The following is an 18,411-nucleotide window of genomic DNA, read 5'->3' on the forward strand; positions in this document are numbered from 1 at the left end:
TCTAGGCGCATCAAAACGTGTCCTCTCTAGCAACCCAACAAATAACCCACCACATCAAGTGACCTTCTATTTCCATGTTCCAACCTCCGCTGCACCATAACACCTGCATTGTGAATCAACCCATTGACCATATGGTGCCCTTGCCCAAAAAATCTCATGAATTTATGAGAGCCCGTTGCGACCGTTGTTTTCCAACAATCCAAAAACAAGTGGACCTGTATTCCAACAGATCATGTGCCCTTTCCTTATTTGCTCTCACTCTATTCCCTTTTCCCATTTGCTATATCCCCTTACCTCTTTCCTTATTTGCTCTCACTCTATTCCCTTTTCCCATTTGCTATATCCCCTTACCTCTCTTCCCTTCCCAATCTCTTCTCCTTTAACATCCACCGAGTGCCTCCCATTGCCCACTGTGTTGAAGGAAGTCGCACCTCCCCACGTGTCCACCGCACCGGAGGGAACATATTTTTATCTAATCTCTCATTCCTATTTCCTGTTTCCTTTGTTCCGCCGACTAGCACCATCCGTTGTCCTTTGCGGGCAAAGGAGACGTTGCCTTGAGCCGGAGGGAGGAGGCACCACACTATGTATGTGGAGTACGCCTGCTGATGGTGGCGGAGAAGAACGGTACTAAAGCATTTTTTTTTCAGTTTTACTTTTTTTTTATCTCGAGGAAGAAATCCTTAAAATCAAGATAAATATTTCCTTTAACCGAGATTAAAAATTTCAGAGGAATTTCCTGAATTGACTTAAAAAAATTCGAGTCCCGATAGAAATCCTTGATTGAGTTGAAACTTTTTCAAATCCATATGAAAATTTCCCAAATTGGTTGCAACCTTTTCGAATCGAGTTCGAAATTGTTCTGATTGTTCTCAGAGAGGAGAAAAAGGAATTAGGAATCGACCGCGACTTAGCCGCTCTATAGGAGTTCCCCTTTGCCCTCACCATAGGCATCACTGATCTGATTTGTACTGATTCTTTTGGTGATTTTTCTAGTGAAATGGGGATTCTTAGGAAACAATTTTTTGAGAAGATTTTCTGGGAACAAATGAATTTCCCTATGGTGCAAGATGGGCTCGGATTCAAATGGCCTTTTGTCCGGCCCAGCATTGCAGCCTTACGGCCCACCTCTATCTCCTCTTCTTCTTCCTACACTTGATCCGGTTAGGGCCGGCGCACACTCCTCCACCGGCGCCTCCCGACCAATCGCCTCCGCCGCCGGTGCCCGTCGATCACCAGCGCTCAGCCGTCATCCTCTCCTGCGCCAACCGAATTCTGCAGGTGCGTATCCTCTTCTTCCTGCTCTCCGTTGTTTCGGACTGGTTGTTCTCCCCAGATCCGTGACGGACCGGCGTTTCTTGACTTCCTGATCGATCAGGACACTGCGAAAATAGGTTTCTTGACGCGGTTGTTGTTTGCTTAGGGGTCTTGAAGAGCAGTCTTCGCCATGTCGAACCTGGACGATCTGCTTCTGCAGGCCGCCGGGCGGACGGGGAAGAACCAGTCCCGGTCGAGTAACCCGCGGTGGCAGCAGCAGCAGCGGGGGCGGCGGGGTTCGTCGTACTCCGGCGGGAGCGGCTCCGATGACGACGACTCCTCGGACGCCGCGCCGACCTACTCGCGGAAGAAGAAGCCGCCGTCGGGGTTGCAGGTGCCGCTCAAGAAGAGGCACCAGCCGGAGAAGGGCAAGCGGGGCGGCGTGTGGCGGGAGGATGATGATGACGACGACAACGACGATGGGAGGCGGAGCGACGGCGACGACTCCGACAGTGCGCCGTCGGTCGGGAGCGACCTGTACAAGGACGAGGATGACAAGGAGCAGCTGGAGAAGATGTCGGAGCTCGACAGGGAAATGATCCTGGCGGAGCGGAGCACTCGGATCGACGACTACAAGCTCAAGCAGCTGGCAAGGGCGTCGTCTTCATCCAAGACAGAGAAGGCGTCGGCGCGGAAGGACAGCAGCCCTCCCCCGCCTCCGAGCCGGATGCGGTCGTCGACCAGGACGGACAGAGGGTCTGCCACGAAGAGCGCCCTGGATGAGCTGAGGGCCAAGCGGATGAGCAAGCAGGATCCAGAGGCATACCGCAACAGGTTCAAGGATCTGCTCCCGCAGAGCGGCTCGCCGACTAGGCGCAGGGCTGGAAGCCCCCCTAGCGACGGAAGCAACGATGGCGATAACAGGGGGAGGATGAATGACCATGGGAGGATTGCTGATGATAGCAGGGATGATGAGTTTGATGAGTCGCCAAGTAGGCTTGACCCGCTGAAGTTTGATGATGTGAAGAGTATAACCCTCAGGAGGTCAAAGCTTGTGAAATGGTTCATGGAGCCCTTCTTTGAGGAGCTCATATCTGGGTGCTTTGTGCGGCTTGGGATTGGCAAGACAAAGTCTGGGGTCCCGAAATACAGGCTGTGCATAGTGCGGAACGTGGATGCTAGCGACCCTGATCGGCAGTACAAGCTGGAGAGCTACACCACGTGCAAGTATCTCAATGTTGTGTGGGATAGTGAGGCTAATGCTGCTCGGTGGCAGATGACTCAGGTATCCGACTCCCCACCACTGGAAGAAGAGTTCAAGGAGTGGCTGCAAGAGGCTGAGAAGAATGGTGTGCGCATACCGTCTCGGCAGGAAGTGCTGGAGAAGAAAGAAGCCATTCAGAAGGCCTACACCTTTGTGTATTCAGCAGCTACTGTAAAGCGGATGCTGCGAGAGAAGAAATCAGCTGTGAGACGTCCTATCAATGTTGCTGCTGAAAAGGATCGGTTGAGGAGTGAATTGGATATGGCCCTGAGCCGGAGGGATGAAGCTCAAGCAGAAAGGATCCGTGCAAAGCTGAGTCAGCTGCAGGAGATGTCGCAGCCAATGTCAAACAATGAGAAGGCTGCCAGGTTGGAGGCGATGAACCGGAAGAACCGTGCTGATAATTTCAAAAATGCATCGGAAATGAAACCTGTTAATACAAGTCTGAAGGCTGGAGAGGCTGGTTATGACCCTTTCTCAAGGAGGTGGACAAGATCAAGAAATTATTATGCTGCAAAGCCAGCAGGAGATAACACTGAAGAAGTTGCCAACGAGTCCGGTGGTAATAATTCTGTGTCTGGCAATGAAGATGTGAAGAACAGGGTGCAAGCTGGTACGGCGGCCACAGCAGCAGCTCAAGTTGCAGCTGCTGATGCCGGGAAGCTAGTCGATACCAATGCACCTGTAGATCTGGGAACAGAATTGAATGTGATGCATACATTTGAACTCCCTATATCATTGTCTGTTCTCAACGAATACGGTGGACCCAAGGGTCTGTTTGATGGCTACATGGCGAGGAAGCAGAAGATAGAAGCAACAATGGGGTACAAGGTTCCTGACAACGACGGAAGGAGGCATGCTTTGACTCTGTCCGTGAGCGATTACAAACGGCGACGTGGTCTCCTTTGAAGGATATCTGCACTTCTGCAGGCCTCTCTATGGATTCATATATCCGCCCGTCTGCAGTGCTTCTGCATTGTTGTGAAAATTGTCCAGACCCTCTGCATTTTAGACTTATTTTCTTAGAAGTAATGTGTGAACGCACAGACTATACCTTTTTTTTTTCATAAATAATACCTGTGTGATTGATCATTTTGCTGACATTGCATGTTTATATCTGTGGGGTGCGTTATTCTCTTATTAGTTTGTTATATTGTGTTGTTGCTCTGATGAAAACAGGGGAGGGGGGGGGGGGTGTTGGGTAGTGACGAGTAGGAATATTTTATATTGTATACTTGCCATAAAAAAGGCGTGGTTTAACTTATCATTGTTCTTTGATCATATGCTAGTTGCAACAGCTTTGATTCCTTAAATTTGTACAATTGAATCCTGTGCAGTTTTTCCTTCCGTGTTTTACAAGGTCAAATGTGTGCAAATGCTATTTGCTTGGTTCATTCTTTCAACGTCATGGATAGAAGGGATTGGGTATTCAGAGTGTCCATGCTGAAGTTATGCTAGTATCTTGCTGAATGCCATAAGCTCAAACAAATGCAGTTCAATGGCAACAATTTCTGTTGTGTAATTCTTCACCAGATTGGTTTGCATCACTTTTTCAAGTATGAGCAGAACGGTAAAACCAAAAATCATGCATAATCTTATAGTTTGTGATGAATGTGGCTGGTCATTTAATTAGTCACATCCAAAGCGCAGATTTTTTTTCTGCCTTCCCACAAAATCTGTCATATAAGGATGCTTTTTACAGCGATAATTGCCGCACCATTTGATCCGGAAGAACTCAAAATCAGCATAAAAATGTTTTCAAATATTCTGCATGATACGCCTAAGCATCTCAAGAAGCTTCATAAGCTGGACTTCTTACAAAAAGCATCGAGAAAAAGGGTGAAGTTAACCATACGAAAGAGAGCTAAGCTTATCCAAGAACCACTGCATCAAAATTCCCATATATGTGCCGTGGAAGAGACCGAGCATGTCAGACCCCTCCTTTGGGGTCACCTCGTATAGCTCATATCAGTTCCTGGATCAATAGCTGGTACGCACGAACTCCAACAGAAGTAGACATTACAGACATACATCGAATAATTACGATAATAGGGTACAACACAGAGTTCATTACAACAGAAACCCGAAGGCATAAATTAACAAACCCTTAAAGTACAGCGAAAACACATATAAACGACCCAAGCCCTACAAGCAGCTTGAGTGCAGACGAAACCGACTTCTCTAATCTTCATCTTTTCTTTCGACGAAGTCAGCCTCTGGATCATTTGGATCCACAATTAGCAAGTGTGAGTACATAAGTGTCGGAGGATTAACTCCTGTCGCAGGGATCCCGAGAGACCCCTTTTTAGAGATTCGGCCGGGGGATGATCCTGAATAAGCTCGTCGGAGAAATAAATGGACGTGGAAATAAATGCAACGGCCGGTGGTGGGGATGATCGACCTAGTGCAAAGGGAAGTAAATGCACCGGAGTTTAGACAGGTTCGGGCCGCACGGGGGCATAATACCCTACTCCTGTATGGATGCAATAACCTTCCCTGAGGAGGATCCCTCAGGGATATGTCTGGTTATAAGAATATATTGTCTAACTAAGAGCTTGAGGCTCCTTATTCTAGCTCTGCTCAGGCTTGCTTGCAGTGTTCTTTGTCTAAGTGTGGCACGGTCGATCGCTTGGGCTGGTTCTCTCCTCCGATGTCTCGAGTCGATCTTTTTCCGATGTTGTCTGATTTTCTCGATCTCCTCCTCTTTCTGTATGCCCATCCTTTTATGCACTCGCCGGCCACGACATACCCCGAACGGGAAAGAAGGGGCACAAGTTCCCAAATGCCACGACTGAGAAAGGCGTCATCATTTCCTCTAGGCGAAGTGACAGGGGCGGTGGAAAAACGCGGCGCGCGTCCGGTTACTCGTTACTATGGACGCCCTGGCGCCGGGCGCCGTTGAGAGGGCCCACCGAGCAGCCACAGAGGCACCCGACGTGCCCACCCTGTCTTGTTCCTCTGCCACGGCAGGGTGGCAGGCGGAACGTCTTGATCCTGGCAACGTTATCCCGAGATACACCGGATGATACGGGACGGGACCCGTGCAATTAATGGCCCCACGTCTCTCTGCCAAAGCATGGCAGGGACTGACACTGCGGCGGGAGCAGTTGGGGATGTCAGGATGTCAGGCTGCGCACGCCCATTAAATGCGGCCTCGGACCTCTGACTGGTTAACACCTCGTCGGCGGGCCCCTCGGGAGCCCTTCTGGGTCATCGGGGCACCGAGTGCTCGGGGGTACTGTTCACCTCCCCGAGCACTCTCTCCCGGGCACTCTCGCACGAACCTTCGGGGAACCGAGTGCTCGGGGGCTGCCACGTGCAACCCCGAGCGCTCTCTCCCGAGCACTTTTGCGCTAACCCTCGGGGAACCGAGCGCTCGGGGGCTGCCGCACGCAGCCCCCCGAGCGCTCTCTCCCGGAACTTAGCTCTTCTGATCATCGGGGGACTAGGGTGCTCGGGGGCGACCGGGCACCCCCCGAGCACTTTCTTCCCGGCGCTTGGACTCTGCGGGTCATCGGGGAAATAGGGTGCTCGGGGACCAGAGGCTGTGGCCCAAAGCACCTTCTCCCGGAACTTAGATTTTCCTCATCCCGCAGGAGGGACCTCGCAGGATGGTGACACGTGGCGGACGGCTGGCCTGGCCTCGGGACTCAGGGATCCCCGGTTCCTGATACACCGACAATAAGGTACTCAGCAAGTCCTACCTCAAGGGGGAAAAATTTTAGATGCTTAAGGGTAGATCAAGGATAAGGCTATAGAGTCTTTTAGGTTTTGTGGAAAGCTAGTTTTATTGATGCAAGGTTCATTTTGCAAAGACTAACTTTAATAAAAACATTTCCGAAGAGAACACATAAGTTGAGCTTATGGGGGTTGACGGGCCTGAGGGAGATACATCCGTCCCGCCAGTTTTCACAAGTCATTTGCCAGCGGACACACAGTCCAGGAGGCGTAGGGCACAAAGCCAAAACCCTTCTTTTCGAAAACACGGACACACAGCCCACTCACACACCAAGGAGATACTCACACCAAAAAGCTAATCATTGTGATCAAACCATAGCATGTCCTTTACCGAGAACATGGCTATCTGGATAGGTTTAACACTCTGCAGAGGTTGTACACTTTACCCACAAGATATGTACAGGCTCCCACCTTAGCAACTGGTGAAGCTGTCATAACGAGACGCAATGACCTCACAACGAAGCCACAATATCCACCCATGGGGCACTAAGATACCAGGGGCCTTAGAAGATTCACGGGAAGGATCACTTAGCAATCTCATGGCTTTGACATAGCCTTAATCAATATCACCAGCCGGACCTTGGGCTACACACTACCCAAGTCTTCTCCTGGTCCCCATTGCCACTACCGGCCTCCGGGTGGGTACCGCACTAAGTCAGAGGGGTTAGGTCAAGTCCTGCCCATACAAGCCATGTGGTTGTACGAGTGGATACTAGGTGAGATGTCACAGCGAACTGATCCTTATATGATCGAGGCAAGAGTCTCCCAGTAAAAACACCTCAAAGGCGAATCTTGCTCCAAGGTAGTTCCCACCTTTGTGGGGCACCTTACTCACCCTCGTCAATACTACTCTAGAGTTTTCTCAAGAACACAAGTTTTACACGCACACGCACATAGCACACATCACTCCACATTGTAAAGTATGATTATCACATGTAAATAATCTAGTTCTTTCTTTTGAGCAAAGCAATCCTAAGCATACTAGTAAACAAGCATTCTTCCAAGCAATCATTATAGTTGATGTTGGGAATCTTCTAGGGTTTCAACGGAATAAAAATAATAATGACAAGGCATGGGATAAACAAGCTGGGTCATAACTATTCTAGCATTTCTTAAAAATCACAACTATTAATCTAATCATGCATACTCCTATTGTTTGAAACAATGGCTCTACGGGTTGTATCTAAAAACATAGGATCAACATGATCAATGGTTGTAGGACTTGCCTTCGTTGAAATCCTCGTATGCTCCTTCTTCAAACTCCGGGTCCTCGGGGTCTTCCTCGAATGCTCCTTCCTCTAATAATCGCAACAACGACAAAAGCACACAATCAATCAAACGATTAAAACAAGGACTAAACAATTTACAAAAATTATGAAATTGACATGATTGGGTAGACCTTGAATTTAGATGAATATCGGTGGAAGAATCGATGAAAACGGAGTTAGGACGAAGAAGAAACGGGCTTCGAAAGTTTTGCCGAGAGAGAAATTCAGAAAAAAGAAAAGGGGAGAATATTCCCGGAATATTCTGTTGAGTCGGCTCGGGCTCATGGCTCGGCTCGCGGCTCAGGCTCGGCTCGTTTTTGTCAGTGGGCTCAGCGGCTTGGTTTCCACGGCTCGGCTCAGCTCGGCTTCTATGGCTCGGCTCGGCTTGGGGGATAAAAATAGAGAGAGGAGAGGAGATCGGCGGCTCGACTGCGGAGAGCGCGAGAGGGAGGGAGAGAAGGGGCGACGGGCGGTGGGCGGCGGCAGGCCTTGCCGGCTGGAGGGCTGCGGCGGGTTTTGCCGGCCGGAGGGCGGCGGCGGGCCGAGGAAAAGGCTTCGGCCCGGCGCGGAGAAGCGGCGGCGGCCAAGCGACGGAGAGCGGCGGCGCCGGTGACGGGAAGGTGGCCCAGGTATGTCTACAGGGAAGGGAAAGGAGGGAGAGCGAGAGAGAGAAAGGGGGCCGGGGGGATGCTCACCGGCGGCGACGCGCTCGGAGTGAGGCGGCGAGGTGCGGAGGGGGGGCTCGGGGAGAGAGAGAGTGGGAGTGAGGTGGGGGGAAGAAGGCACTATTCACCTTCTTATATAGCCCGGCGACGGAGCGGGCGCGCGGAACGAGGGCTGCGCGGCGCAAGGCGCGAGGCGGCTGCACGGGGCACGAGGCGAGGCGCGGGGCGCGAGGTCTGCCGGCGCGGCGCGCGGCGACGGGACGGCAGGCGCGGTGCGGCAGGCGGGTCACGGGGAGGGAATGGAGGAGAGAGGAAGAGAGAGGAAGGAGAGAGAGAGGGGGATAAATTTAGGGATTTGATAGAGCATTGGGTACCGATTCATGTGTTTGGTTTTTTGATGAGGTTTTCTGGAGCTGTATCGTATAGTCTGATTGAGCGGAGTTATATTTATTAAAAAGAAGAGGATTTGTTTGATTGTATTTGTCTAGAAATGCTGAATTGAACTTCTATTTGGTTGACCGAATATGAGGTTATATGAGCGGTTGCAAGAGTTAAGATTGTAATTAGTTGCTCATGTGAAGATGATTTTATGACACTGACAATGATCTCGCATGAATAAGCGAATGTAGGAAGCTACATCAGTCATTCCAGGCTGTGGAGTCAAGCTCAAGTCGAGCTTCACTCCTGGACCAGGCTAAATGCGTATATTTGCATCCGCTGAGTCAAGTTGAAACAATTGATGCAGACAATCAAACGTGCTTTTCCTTAACATTATACGCATCCATCGAGCTAGGCTGGGGCAAATTCGGGCCACCAAACATACCCAATGTACACAAGGGGTGTGATTAGTTACCTGCATAGACTGTATATGTAGACTGAGGGGAAGCAAACTGAGCTGACTAATTTGTTGAAACAAGAATGTTTAATTGGTCGTATCTGGTTAAACTGGTTGAGCTGAATTTCTGTTTGATTAATCGAATCTGAAACCGTATGAACGGATGTAAGAGTTAATATTATAATTGTTTACTCGTATAAAAATGATTTTATAACACTGATAAGTGAACATGCCTGTATGAACAGATATAAAAGCCTGCATCCACTAGACCAAGCTACGAAGTGAAGCTCGAATTGAGTTTCACTCTCGGACTAGGATAGGATGATACCATATATTTACACCCGCTAAGCTATGCTATAACAGTGAATACAAACAATCAAACAGATATTTTTTTAAGATTATACGCATTTACCAAAATAGATTGGGGGCAAATTCAGGCAACCGAACACACCCAAACAGATCAGATCATTATATGTTTTTTCATGCAAGATTAAGGAACCATGGTAGGCTTAATTCATCTCAGATTAAGATGGTTTTACGATGTTCCGTTTGTCATTATTAGTTTATTACAGAGCAATGGAAGCTAAGCAAAAGGTTAGCACTTGAACCAGCATTAGTCATTCTTCGCTTTGATAAACTTCTTGATGATGCTCATCATCTCACTTCCAGGGAATCGTCCAAGGCAGCCCCTTGCAGCAGCGATCTCATTGAATTCACACACAGAATCACCATTAAAAGCTTTAAGCTGATAAGACTTGCGCTCGGTTAATCCTATATTCTCCGCTAAATCTTCTTCGGATTTCACTGAAGGGAGCGGGAAATCATCAAGAGGGGTGTTCATCACATCATCCTCCCCAATGGCTCCCACATAATCTCTCAGTCGGCATATTGCAAATGGGACTGGTTCGAAGCTATGGTCACCATACTCAACAGGAGTAGAATGGTCTCCAGTGACACAAAGAAAGTACTGGTAGTGTCCGGCCTTTTCAGCTTCCCATAGGAGCCTTGCAAGCTGACCAATAGCCCGATCAACAGCTTCTAGACCCCGCACCTTTAAATTGACAGCCTTATCATGACCAGCATCATCAATGGCCTGCAGTGCCATTATGAGAGGAGCTATCAGAATCAGAGAGTCAATATTAGTATGAAAGAGCTTGAAATGTGCATTTTTACCTTTATGTGCAAGAACCCAAAGTCATATCCATGTTCTCTTCCAGCTTTATATTCATCCTCTCCAGGCACAAAAACGCGAGGTGGTGTATCCATAGGAGCAGAGAGTGCCTTGGCTATAGCTTTAGCTTTAGAAGTTAAGAGAGTACGATAATCTCCAGTTGCTCCAGGTGCTTCAAGGATATCAATGCCCAATGACAACCCCAGGCCAGCTATGATCTTAGTAGGAGCCACCATGCATGGTGCAAGTCCATGCTTGGTTTCAAAGGCAGGTACCTAATATAGCCACATGAACCTTCATTAGAAAGGAAAAGCAGAAGTATCAAGTTCCAGAAGGGCAAAAACATGGCAAATGTTAAGGAAAATCTTGGGCAAAAACATGTGAAGTCCACAGAATGCCAATAAACAGTGCACTACAAAAGTCTATCTAAAATCTCTGTCATATTGCTACTCCTGAGTTGCAAAAATGAGTTATTTCCAGATGGGACTAATATTAGGTCCTTTACACTAACCTCAATCCGGATACCACAGCCTCGCAACAGCACAACATTTGCAATGTTCTTTCCCTCAGCTGCACGCTTCACATTGATGGGGTGAGAAACCAGTATGCGTGTGATCTCCTTAGAAAGCTCGTTGACCACAGCTGCAGTGTTTTTAGCTTCTTCTGAGTCATCTAATGGTTCAGCCTTCAGATGCAAGCGGTTGTCCTTCAATGGATCGGTTCCAGAAATGTTCCCACTAAGCCTTGGTCCTTTGACAACCACACCACATCTGTGCTCAGTAGCATACCTGCAGAGAAGGGGGGCAAATTAGAATACTAATAACTAAACAACACACACGCTCAAATGCTAATGAGGAATAAGCACTGCACCTGACTCTCACTTCGTATTCAGGAAAGGAAGGAAGCTTCATCCCATCCAATGCAGCGCAGAGGATAGGACCTTCCTCCTCAAAATGCCGATCCGCCCTTCTGCTGACAACAACTCCTGTGCTCTCATCCAATGTAGCAAAGTTTGACTGCATGCGAATTGTGCAGACAATTCAATGACGGGAAAACAATACATTCATCAGTTGATACACTGCTACATAAGAAAACATATGACATTCTCCCCCCAAGAAAAAAGGAAGAAAAAAAACATAGGATGAAACATGCTTTTTTCCACACTATATTTTTTGACGGGAAACCTCTTTCCACACTATAAGATGAAAAGTGCTACTCAATGATCCAATCAATTGCTAACTAAGTAGAACTACAAAATCAGTTATTGCATGAGCACTCTTGAATGATCGCTAACTAACTAGAATTACAGCCTAAGATCTATCAAAACTCAGCTCCAATTTAACTCTGCAAGACGAAGAACACTCTATGACCTGAACAATTACAACAGGCTATACAAGTGACATTGCAGAAGGAATCAGGATTAGAAAACGCCAGAGCAAGAGCCCACTATCACTAATTACTTTAGAAGAGAAAGAATCTGAACAAATCAAGCTCCTTCAGCTGCAATTTAGTGCTCCAAGAACGGAGGGGGACCTTGAAGGCGATGTCGCCGGGTGCCATGGCGAGCCCGGCGCCCATGGACTCGAACGCGCCGCGGCCGCGGTAGTACACGCGCGGGTCGTACCCCAGGAGGGAGAGGTGCGCGGTGTCGCTTCCGCAGGCGAGCCCTGGCTCCACGGGGTCCATGAGCCCCACCACCCCGGCCGCCGCCACCGCGTCCAGCCGCGGCGCCGCCGCCGCCTCTAGCGGCGTGCGCCCACCCAGTGACGGCAAGGTCACGTCCCCGATCCCGTCCACCAGCACGAACGCCACACGGCTCCTCCTCGGCCCACTCTCCGCCCCAGCCATCGCCGCCGCCGCCGCTGGAAAGGCCTCGCCTTTCCTCCCCTCCCCTTCCCTCTCCTCGCTGCTGCCTCCGAAGCTGCGATGTCGCGCGCTGGTTCAGCGGCGGGCCAAGCGGGTTGGGTCGGACCGGGAAGCGGGTTCCGACCCGGTCGGTTCGCTCGCTACAAGAACCGACCGGCACCTGGGCTCCCCCAAATCGGCAACGCTTGGCGCTCGCTTCGCTTCGCTTCGCCTCGCCTCCGCCCCACGCCGATCGCCGCATCCCCCTCGCCGCCGGCGATCGCCGGGGCTCCGCCGCGGCCACACGCCGTTGATTTCCGCTCCCTGCTCCGTTTGGAAGCCCGCGTCCCGCCGGTGTCGGTGTCCTCCGTCCGGGCCCCCTCTCCCCTCCCCGCGGAATTTGGCATGTGACGTGGGGCGAGGGGGAGGAGGCGCCGCCGGCGGAGGCGGCGGAGGCGCGGAACGGATTGATTTGTCCAGATTTTTTTTCTGGCGAGTTTTTGAGGGAACCGCGTCCTCCAGGAATTCGGTTGCTCCAGGTGAGACACTTGTAAAGATAATTTTCCTGTGGTTTTTGTGGTTTTTTACTCGGTTATTTCGTTGATATCTGTCGTTGTTCGATCTAAATTTTTGGGCTGGTGGGAATCTGCTGGAGAGGCGCTGACTTGGGGAATTTTTGTAACGATCCTAGAAACCTTTTGGTCGTGAATGTGATCTCTTAATTCATTAATGTTGTGCATGTAGTGGAAATATCGTATCTTCGCCTAATGGTAGACGGTGGCGTTTGTGATGGTGCATTGCTGGTTGGTAATGTTTTCTTTTAAACTTTAAAAATGTAGTTTGATTTGAATTTAGGGACACTCCTGAGTGTAGTGGTAATATCACAACTTGCAGTACCAATGCTATTGTAGATTTGTGCTGTCTAATTTGTGGTGATGTCAAATTCTAGAGTGTAGATGTGGTAGTGGAACGACCATTGTTTCAGCACTTGTTTAGGGATTTTGGGGGTTTCACATTCTTGGCATGAATTTCAAAAGGTGTGAAGAGACCGAGGGCCTTAGCACATGCATGCAAATTAAACATTTACAAACACTGGCTGACAAGTGGGCCCAGCACACAGGTGTTTCTTTGGGACCGGCTGCATTGTGATGTTATTGAGGTACTACAGGGTTATGGAGTGTCGAAATGTAACATAGGTGTGCGGTTATGCTTGTTATTTAAGTTTTGAGCTTAGAATTACATTTAAAATTTGGAGGGAATATTTTAATTTTGCAATTTGTGTGCATATTCAAATTGTAGGTATTGGATCTAATATTGATCCCATTTTTTGCGCATATCAGTTGGTTTGTAGTTTTTAAGTGAACATAGAAGCATGTGAAAGTGAAACTAATGCTTTAAAAATATCTCATTCTGTACCAGTTGCCTTACTGAAATTCCTGAAATTACCAAATGAACGCTCTTTATTGGCAAATGTACGGTTTTGTATTTCCTTGCATTTTAAAGTTCAAACCTCTCTAGTTAAAAACCTTCTTTCATGGTTCAGTTCATGTGTTACTGATCCACTGTATTTTAGCCTCAGAGAAAATGCAAGACTTGTGCAACAGAGTTATTCTTACATGGTGCTATGGCCACTATGGAGGGATTTGCAAACACAGAAAGCTAAACACAATAGGATAGATAGGGTGAAGCTAGGCCAGGGAACAATATACCCAAGTTAAGCCTACTTTTTTATATAGATGGCTAATATGCAATTAAGAAACTTGAGCAGGTGACTAGGTGAGTAGGACTTGTATCACATAATCTATTAACTTTCTTCAACCTGCAGCTAATATTAACATCTTATTATCTTTATAATTGTTTGGATGAGGTAAGCAAGCAGGGTAACCTCTGATCCTTATTCTGCCATTAACATGTAATAAGTGTTGCAGCTGCATGAATTGCTTGTTTGTGTGGATGGTTGCTGCTGATGAATGATAGCAAACAATATTGCTGTATGGTGTCCCCAAAACCTCACAGTAGGGTATTATCAGGAACCATTTAAACCTTAATGGGCATAGATAATGATGTTCGTGCAGGCTGTTCTTTAGTGATTCCCTTTATATGGTATCATTAGACCGTGTGAAAAAATTCAAAAGCTATCTTTCTTTCCGCAGAACATAAGGTTCTATTAGTTTTGGTTTAGAGGTATTTGCTTTCAGCAGTCAAAATGAGAGGGTCCTCTCAATAAAGGACCAAAAAAAGAGATGCAGTTGACTTGGTTGTAATAATAAGACCATATGGATGGTGATTTCTGTTGATATTCCTGCAATTGCACCTTTCGAAAGTAGTTTGGTGGTCACCATTTTCATTTTTATTATGTGATAACAATTATGCTTGATAATGTGCTCTGCTATATCACTTAGTTCCAACTACTTCAGATGTTTGAATGATATATTACTTCTGGCATGTAACACATGTGGCTGCATTGTAGGCTGCTTTTCCAAAATGGTTTGCATGCCGGGAAATTTTAAAATGGCTTCAGTGCTGAAGCTTGTAATGACGGAAAATCACACAGCACCAGGTAAAGTAAATTTAATATTTTAGCTTATTTTGACTTTTCATTTAGCTTGTCGACTTCATTCACAATACTTCGATAGAGAGGCTTTGAAACCTGAGTCTAGAGTAAAACAAAGAGCTATTTATATTGCAGTTGAGGTTGGGTAAATCCATTCTACAGTGAAGTTCTATTTAGTATCTATGCAATGTGCAGTTCCTATGTTCTCGCTTGATTTGATTAGATTTGTGCAGTCTATTAATCCATTAACAAAATTATATTCATGATTAATTCAGATAGAATGATTTTTTGCACCTTGTCTTTATTTTACCAGAATTTTGTGCAACTTCTATAATTTTTTCGTATTTGCAACTTGGATAGATCCCAAATAATTTCAACTTGCCTAGTTCCTTCCAAAGAAAAGGGGGAATCTCTCAAACTGTAGAAAAAAGTCACTAATACAAGAGACCTTTGAAAATGAAAACAACGGTATTCATATGTAAAATCTTCTATGGAGTGTAAGGACAGTTTAATTTGTTACTGGACTTCATTATGTTTGAATTGATGGCTCGATGCAGGGATGCACTTGCTTCAATCATGCTTATTTTATGTTCTGGAGCAGAAAAGGCATTTTGTAGGTCAATAAGTTTTTTACTCAGTTCAGGATTATCGGTTTATTTTTGCAAAATTTCGACAATGTGGCTTTGATAGTGCAATATCAATTTCCTTATTGACCAACTCTTAAAACTTGTATAACTATTATGTGTGCATTATCTATGTTTAGTGGTAGTATAATAACCTTCAGATATTTCACCATATGCATGCAAAGAAAAAATGTCGTGGTTTTTGTCATGTGTGCAACTAAGTTATGATTGATCATTTGATTGTTATCCATCTTTTATACCTTGATTTCTTTTTTGTCTCTCTCGAGAGAATAAACAAAAGGACTTTGGTACTGAAATGATGCAATCCATGTGTGCTGGGTATTTGAGAATGAAAATAATCTCTGTCACTTTTGGCAGATGACGTGATCCATGAGATGACAGCTGCACAGGTCCTACAAAAGCAACTTTTTGATGCACACGAATCAAATTTACTGGATGAAAATGGTAAGTTCCCCTTGCTGAACCGATAGATTTCAGTTACTTTCTCTACAACTTTGGGTTGTTTTTAACAGGTGGCACAAGTAGACTTTTTTAATGCCACCAGCTCTGCCTCGTATGTGTTTATTTGTTAGATTGTGATTTCACTTTTTCTTTGAACTTGTTTCTTGGCATCTTGCACTTTCCTGCTATGTATACTATGTTATGTTTTACTTTGTGTTTGTGACACATGGTTCTATTAGATCAGATTATTGTAGTTCATTTGTAAAACTTATCTGTTGATGTCACAACTTAGCGTTTTAACTTATTCAATAACTTCGTGCAGATATGCATATATTTGGATCAAAACCAATGGCCGATCCATTGGACCTGGTAACTTTGATGAATTTACTTGTATGATTTCCCTTTTTCGCCTATGGCTGATCCACTGGATCAAAAACTTATCTATTCTTGAAGGTCTGCTGTAATACTTGCAAGAAGCCAGTCAAGGCTAGCCAATATGCAGTTCATGCAGGTGCTATTCAACATTTTTGCTTTAAACATTATTTAGGTTTAACTACTTAAGTTAAATCTGTTCATGTTTTACGTTTAACCACTTCAGTTCAATCTGGTCATGTTTTTGTATTTCGTCGCTGATCTTGCTGGGAACAAGGCTGTGAACATTAATCCACAAATTCAAACTAATTTAGCATGAATCCAAACTTGTTAACACATAAACTACATATTTTGCAATTTATACATGCAAAAAGCCCCAATTTGTTACTATTTACATAATTTAACTTAATCAATGACTGGTGTATCTTGCTCTTCTTAGAACATCAATAAATTGCTTACTATTTGATACACTTGCTTAGAAAAGCTGGTGGCATTGCCATCCAAAGCATCAATTGCAGAACTGGTCAATAATCTTAATCAACATGGGATTGTAGTCAAATCCCTTAATTTGATTTTATTTTTTAATACAAACCTATATTTGTGTTACTTGTTTTATTACTACCCAGAGTGTAATATGAATATCGTCCTAGAATGTGTAGCCAACCTTCAGAAACTTCGATGATAAATGGTATCAGTATATTTATCATCAGAAGTATTCAGTTTTTTTTTTTTTGGTTTTTCATTGAAGCATTGTTTTCATTTGTGCAGAGCGATGTAGTTCAGGCAAGTTAAACACAAATGATTCAAAGGTTGTAGATCATGCCGGTCCTACGAAGCCCCCAAAGAAGGGCAGAAAAATAAAGTTGATAAGTAATGGAAGTATCCTATTGTTTATGAGGCAGCCTGTTTGTTCTTTGTTAACTGTTAATACCTACCTGCTGCTATTTGTGTTCTCCATGTGGAATATTCTCCATCTTTAGCTTCCTTTCTTAATTGGACTCTAAATGTCGTGGAACTCCGAAAATTTTGCTGCCTTGACATCTGATAGATCAAAAAATACACATAAAAGTGAAAGCAAAATCTCAACATGAAAGCAAGAATGATGCCAATAGTTTCGAGTTGGACAATGGGCATGTCAGTAAAGTACAACCTATGGATTCCACAGGTGATCAAAGTTTGTGCTACTTCGTTACTACATATTGCTATGAATCTGGTGACTTTTTTATTCTACTATTGTTTTCGCTGAATTTTCTCTAGGAACATTTGATCTCTATATCTAGTGCTTGAATGATACTGTTAGTGTAGCTACTATGACCACCGAGAAGTTTTGTGTGTTCATATTAGCTTGTGATCGTCTACTCTAACGATATAAGTTTGTGGGCCCATTTTCATTTGCATATAATAATTGGAGTCTATTATATGCGAGCAGGGATAATACATAGGAAACCAATGCATTGACTCTTGGATATGTTTTTATTGAAACAATATAGTCTGGCTATTCTCTGACAGAATTGGGTGTTTCAGTTGATAACAGTATATTTTGATTTCTGCAGGAACCAAATTACCATTAGGTTTGTTTTGTTATGGTAGGGTTTATTTACATGCTGCTTTGTTTTGCAGGGATGAAAACTTCTGTTGATAATGCAGCTACTATCAATGCACCTGAAAGTTGCCTTAGAGGTATGAATTGCTTCTCAATTGTCAGTATGCTTGCTTCCTCCCAGAGATTGTGAGACTGCAGATTATCCTCTGCTTATGTTTTGTCATGCACAGACAAGTAGCCATGTTATGGAATAATGGACTCTTCTTTCTTGGACCAAAGCTAAGCAACAAGCATTTGATTTAAATGTGGAATGCCATATCATTCTAATGATCTAGACTCCTATATTAATGAATATCCAACAGACTTTGGTCCCTCTACTCTTCTGGTAGGACTCCAGCTGCATGATTAACACATGGAATTATGGTATCTCTTTTTTCCAAAAGCAATTTATGAGTTGCAATCATCAGAAAGTAGATTGTTGCTGTCTATATTCATTGAGATGTAGGAGCTATGATAATTAATTTTTTTTGAGGGGTGGGGGGTGGGGGCTATGAGTTGTAATCAAGGGTGGGTGCCCTATCTTGATGGAAGCAACAAGAGAAATGAGAAGGAAAAATGTTTACATAATGAAACTTCCCTGCATAGCTATGCAGCAGTAACCAAAAGGCTTACCTTTAATGATCTCCTTTTTCTACCTGAGACTCTAATTAGGATGTTCTCCCAAATGTTGCTTTCACTTGAGAATAATGTCTTACTCAGTTTTCCTTGCACTGTAACCTCTGATCAGATAGTGTTTTGATTTTCTCATTTAATT

General features: G+C 45.4%; 2 protein-coding genes across 2 annotated transcripts; one reads left to right on the forward strand and one right to left on the reverse strand.

Annotated features, from left to right (window-relative positions):
• Positions 1-1,120: 1,120 nt before the first annotated feature.
• On the forward strand, positions 1,121-3,622 carry LOC133904889 (protein RTF1 homolog). The gene is made up of 2 exons (XM_062346528.1): positions 1,121-1,281; positions 1,424-3,622. The coding sequence occupies exon 2, from the start codon at positions 1,448-1,450 to the stop codon at positions 3,428-3,430; it is 1,983 nt and encodes a 660-aa protein (XP_062202512.1). The 5' UTR covers positions 1,121-1,281; positions 1,424-1,447; the 3' UTR covers positions 3,431-3,622.
• Positions 3,623-9,531: 5,909 nt separating this feature from the next.
• Positions 9,532-12,124, reverse strand: LOC133904738 (uncharacterized). Its single transcript, XM_062346253.1, has 5 exons — positions 11,732-12,124; positions 11,069-11,214; positions 10,710-10,986; positions 10,201-10,473; positions 9,532-10,120 (listed from the first exon to the last, which is right to left on the reverse strand). The coding sequence occupies exons 1-5, from the start codon at positions 12,044-12,046 to the stop codon at positions 9,641-9,643; spliced, it is 1,491 nt and encodes a 496-aa protein (XP_062202237.1). The 5' UTR covers positions 12,047-12,124; the 3' UTR covers positions 9,532-9,640.
• Positions 12,125-18,411: the final 6,287 nt, after the last annotated feature.

This window comes from Phragmites australis, chromosome 22 (genome assembly GCF_958298935.1).
Source record: "Phragmites australis chromosome 22, lpPhrAust1.1, whole genome shotgun sequence".
NCBI classification, from domain to species: Eukaryota; Viridiplantae; Streptophyta; class Magnoliopsida; order Poales; family Poaceae; genus Phragmites; species Phragmites australis.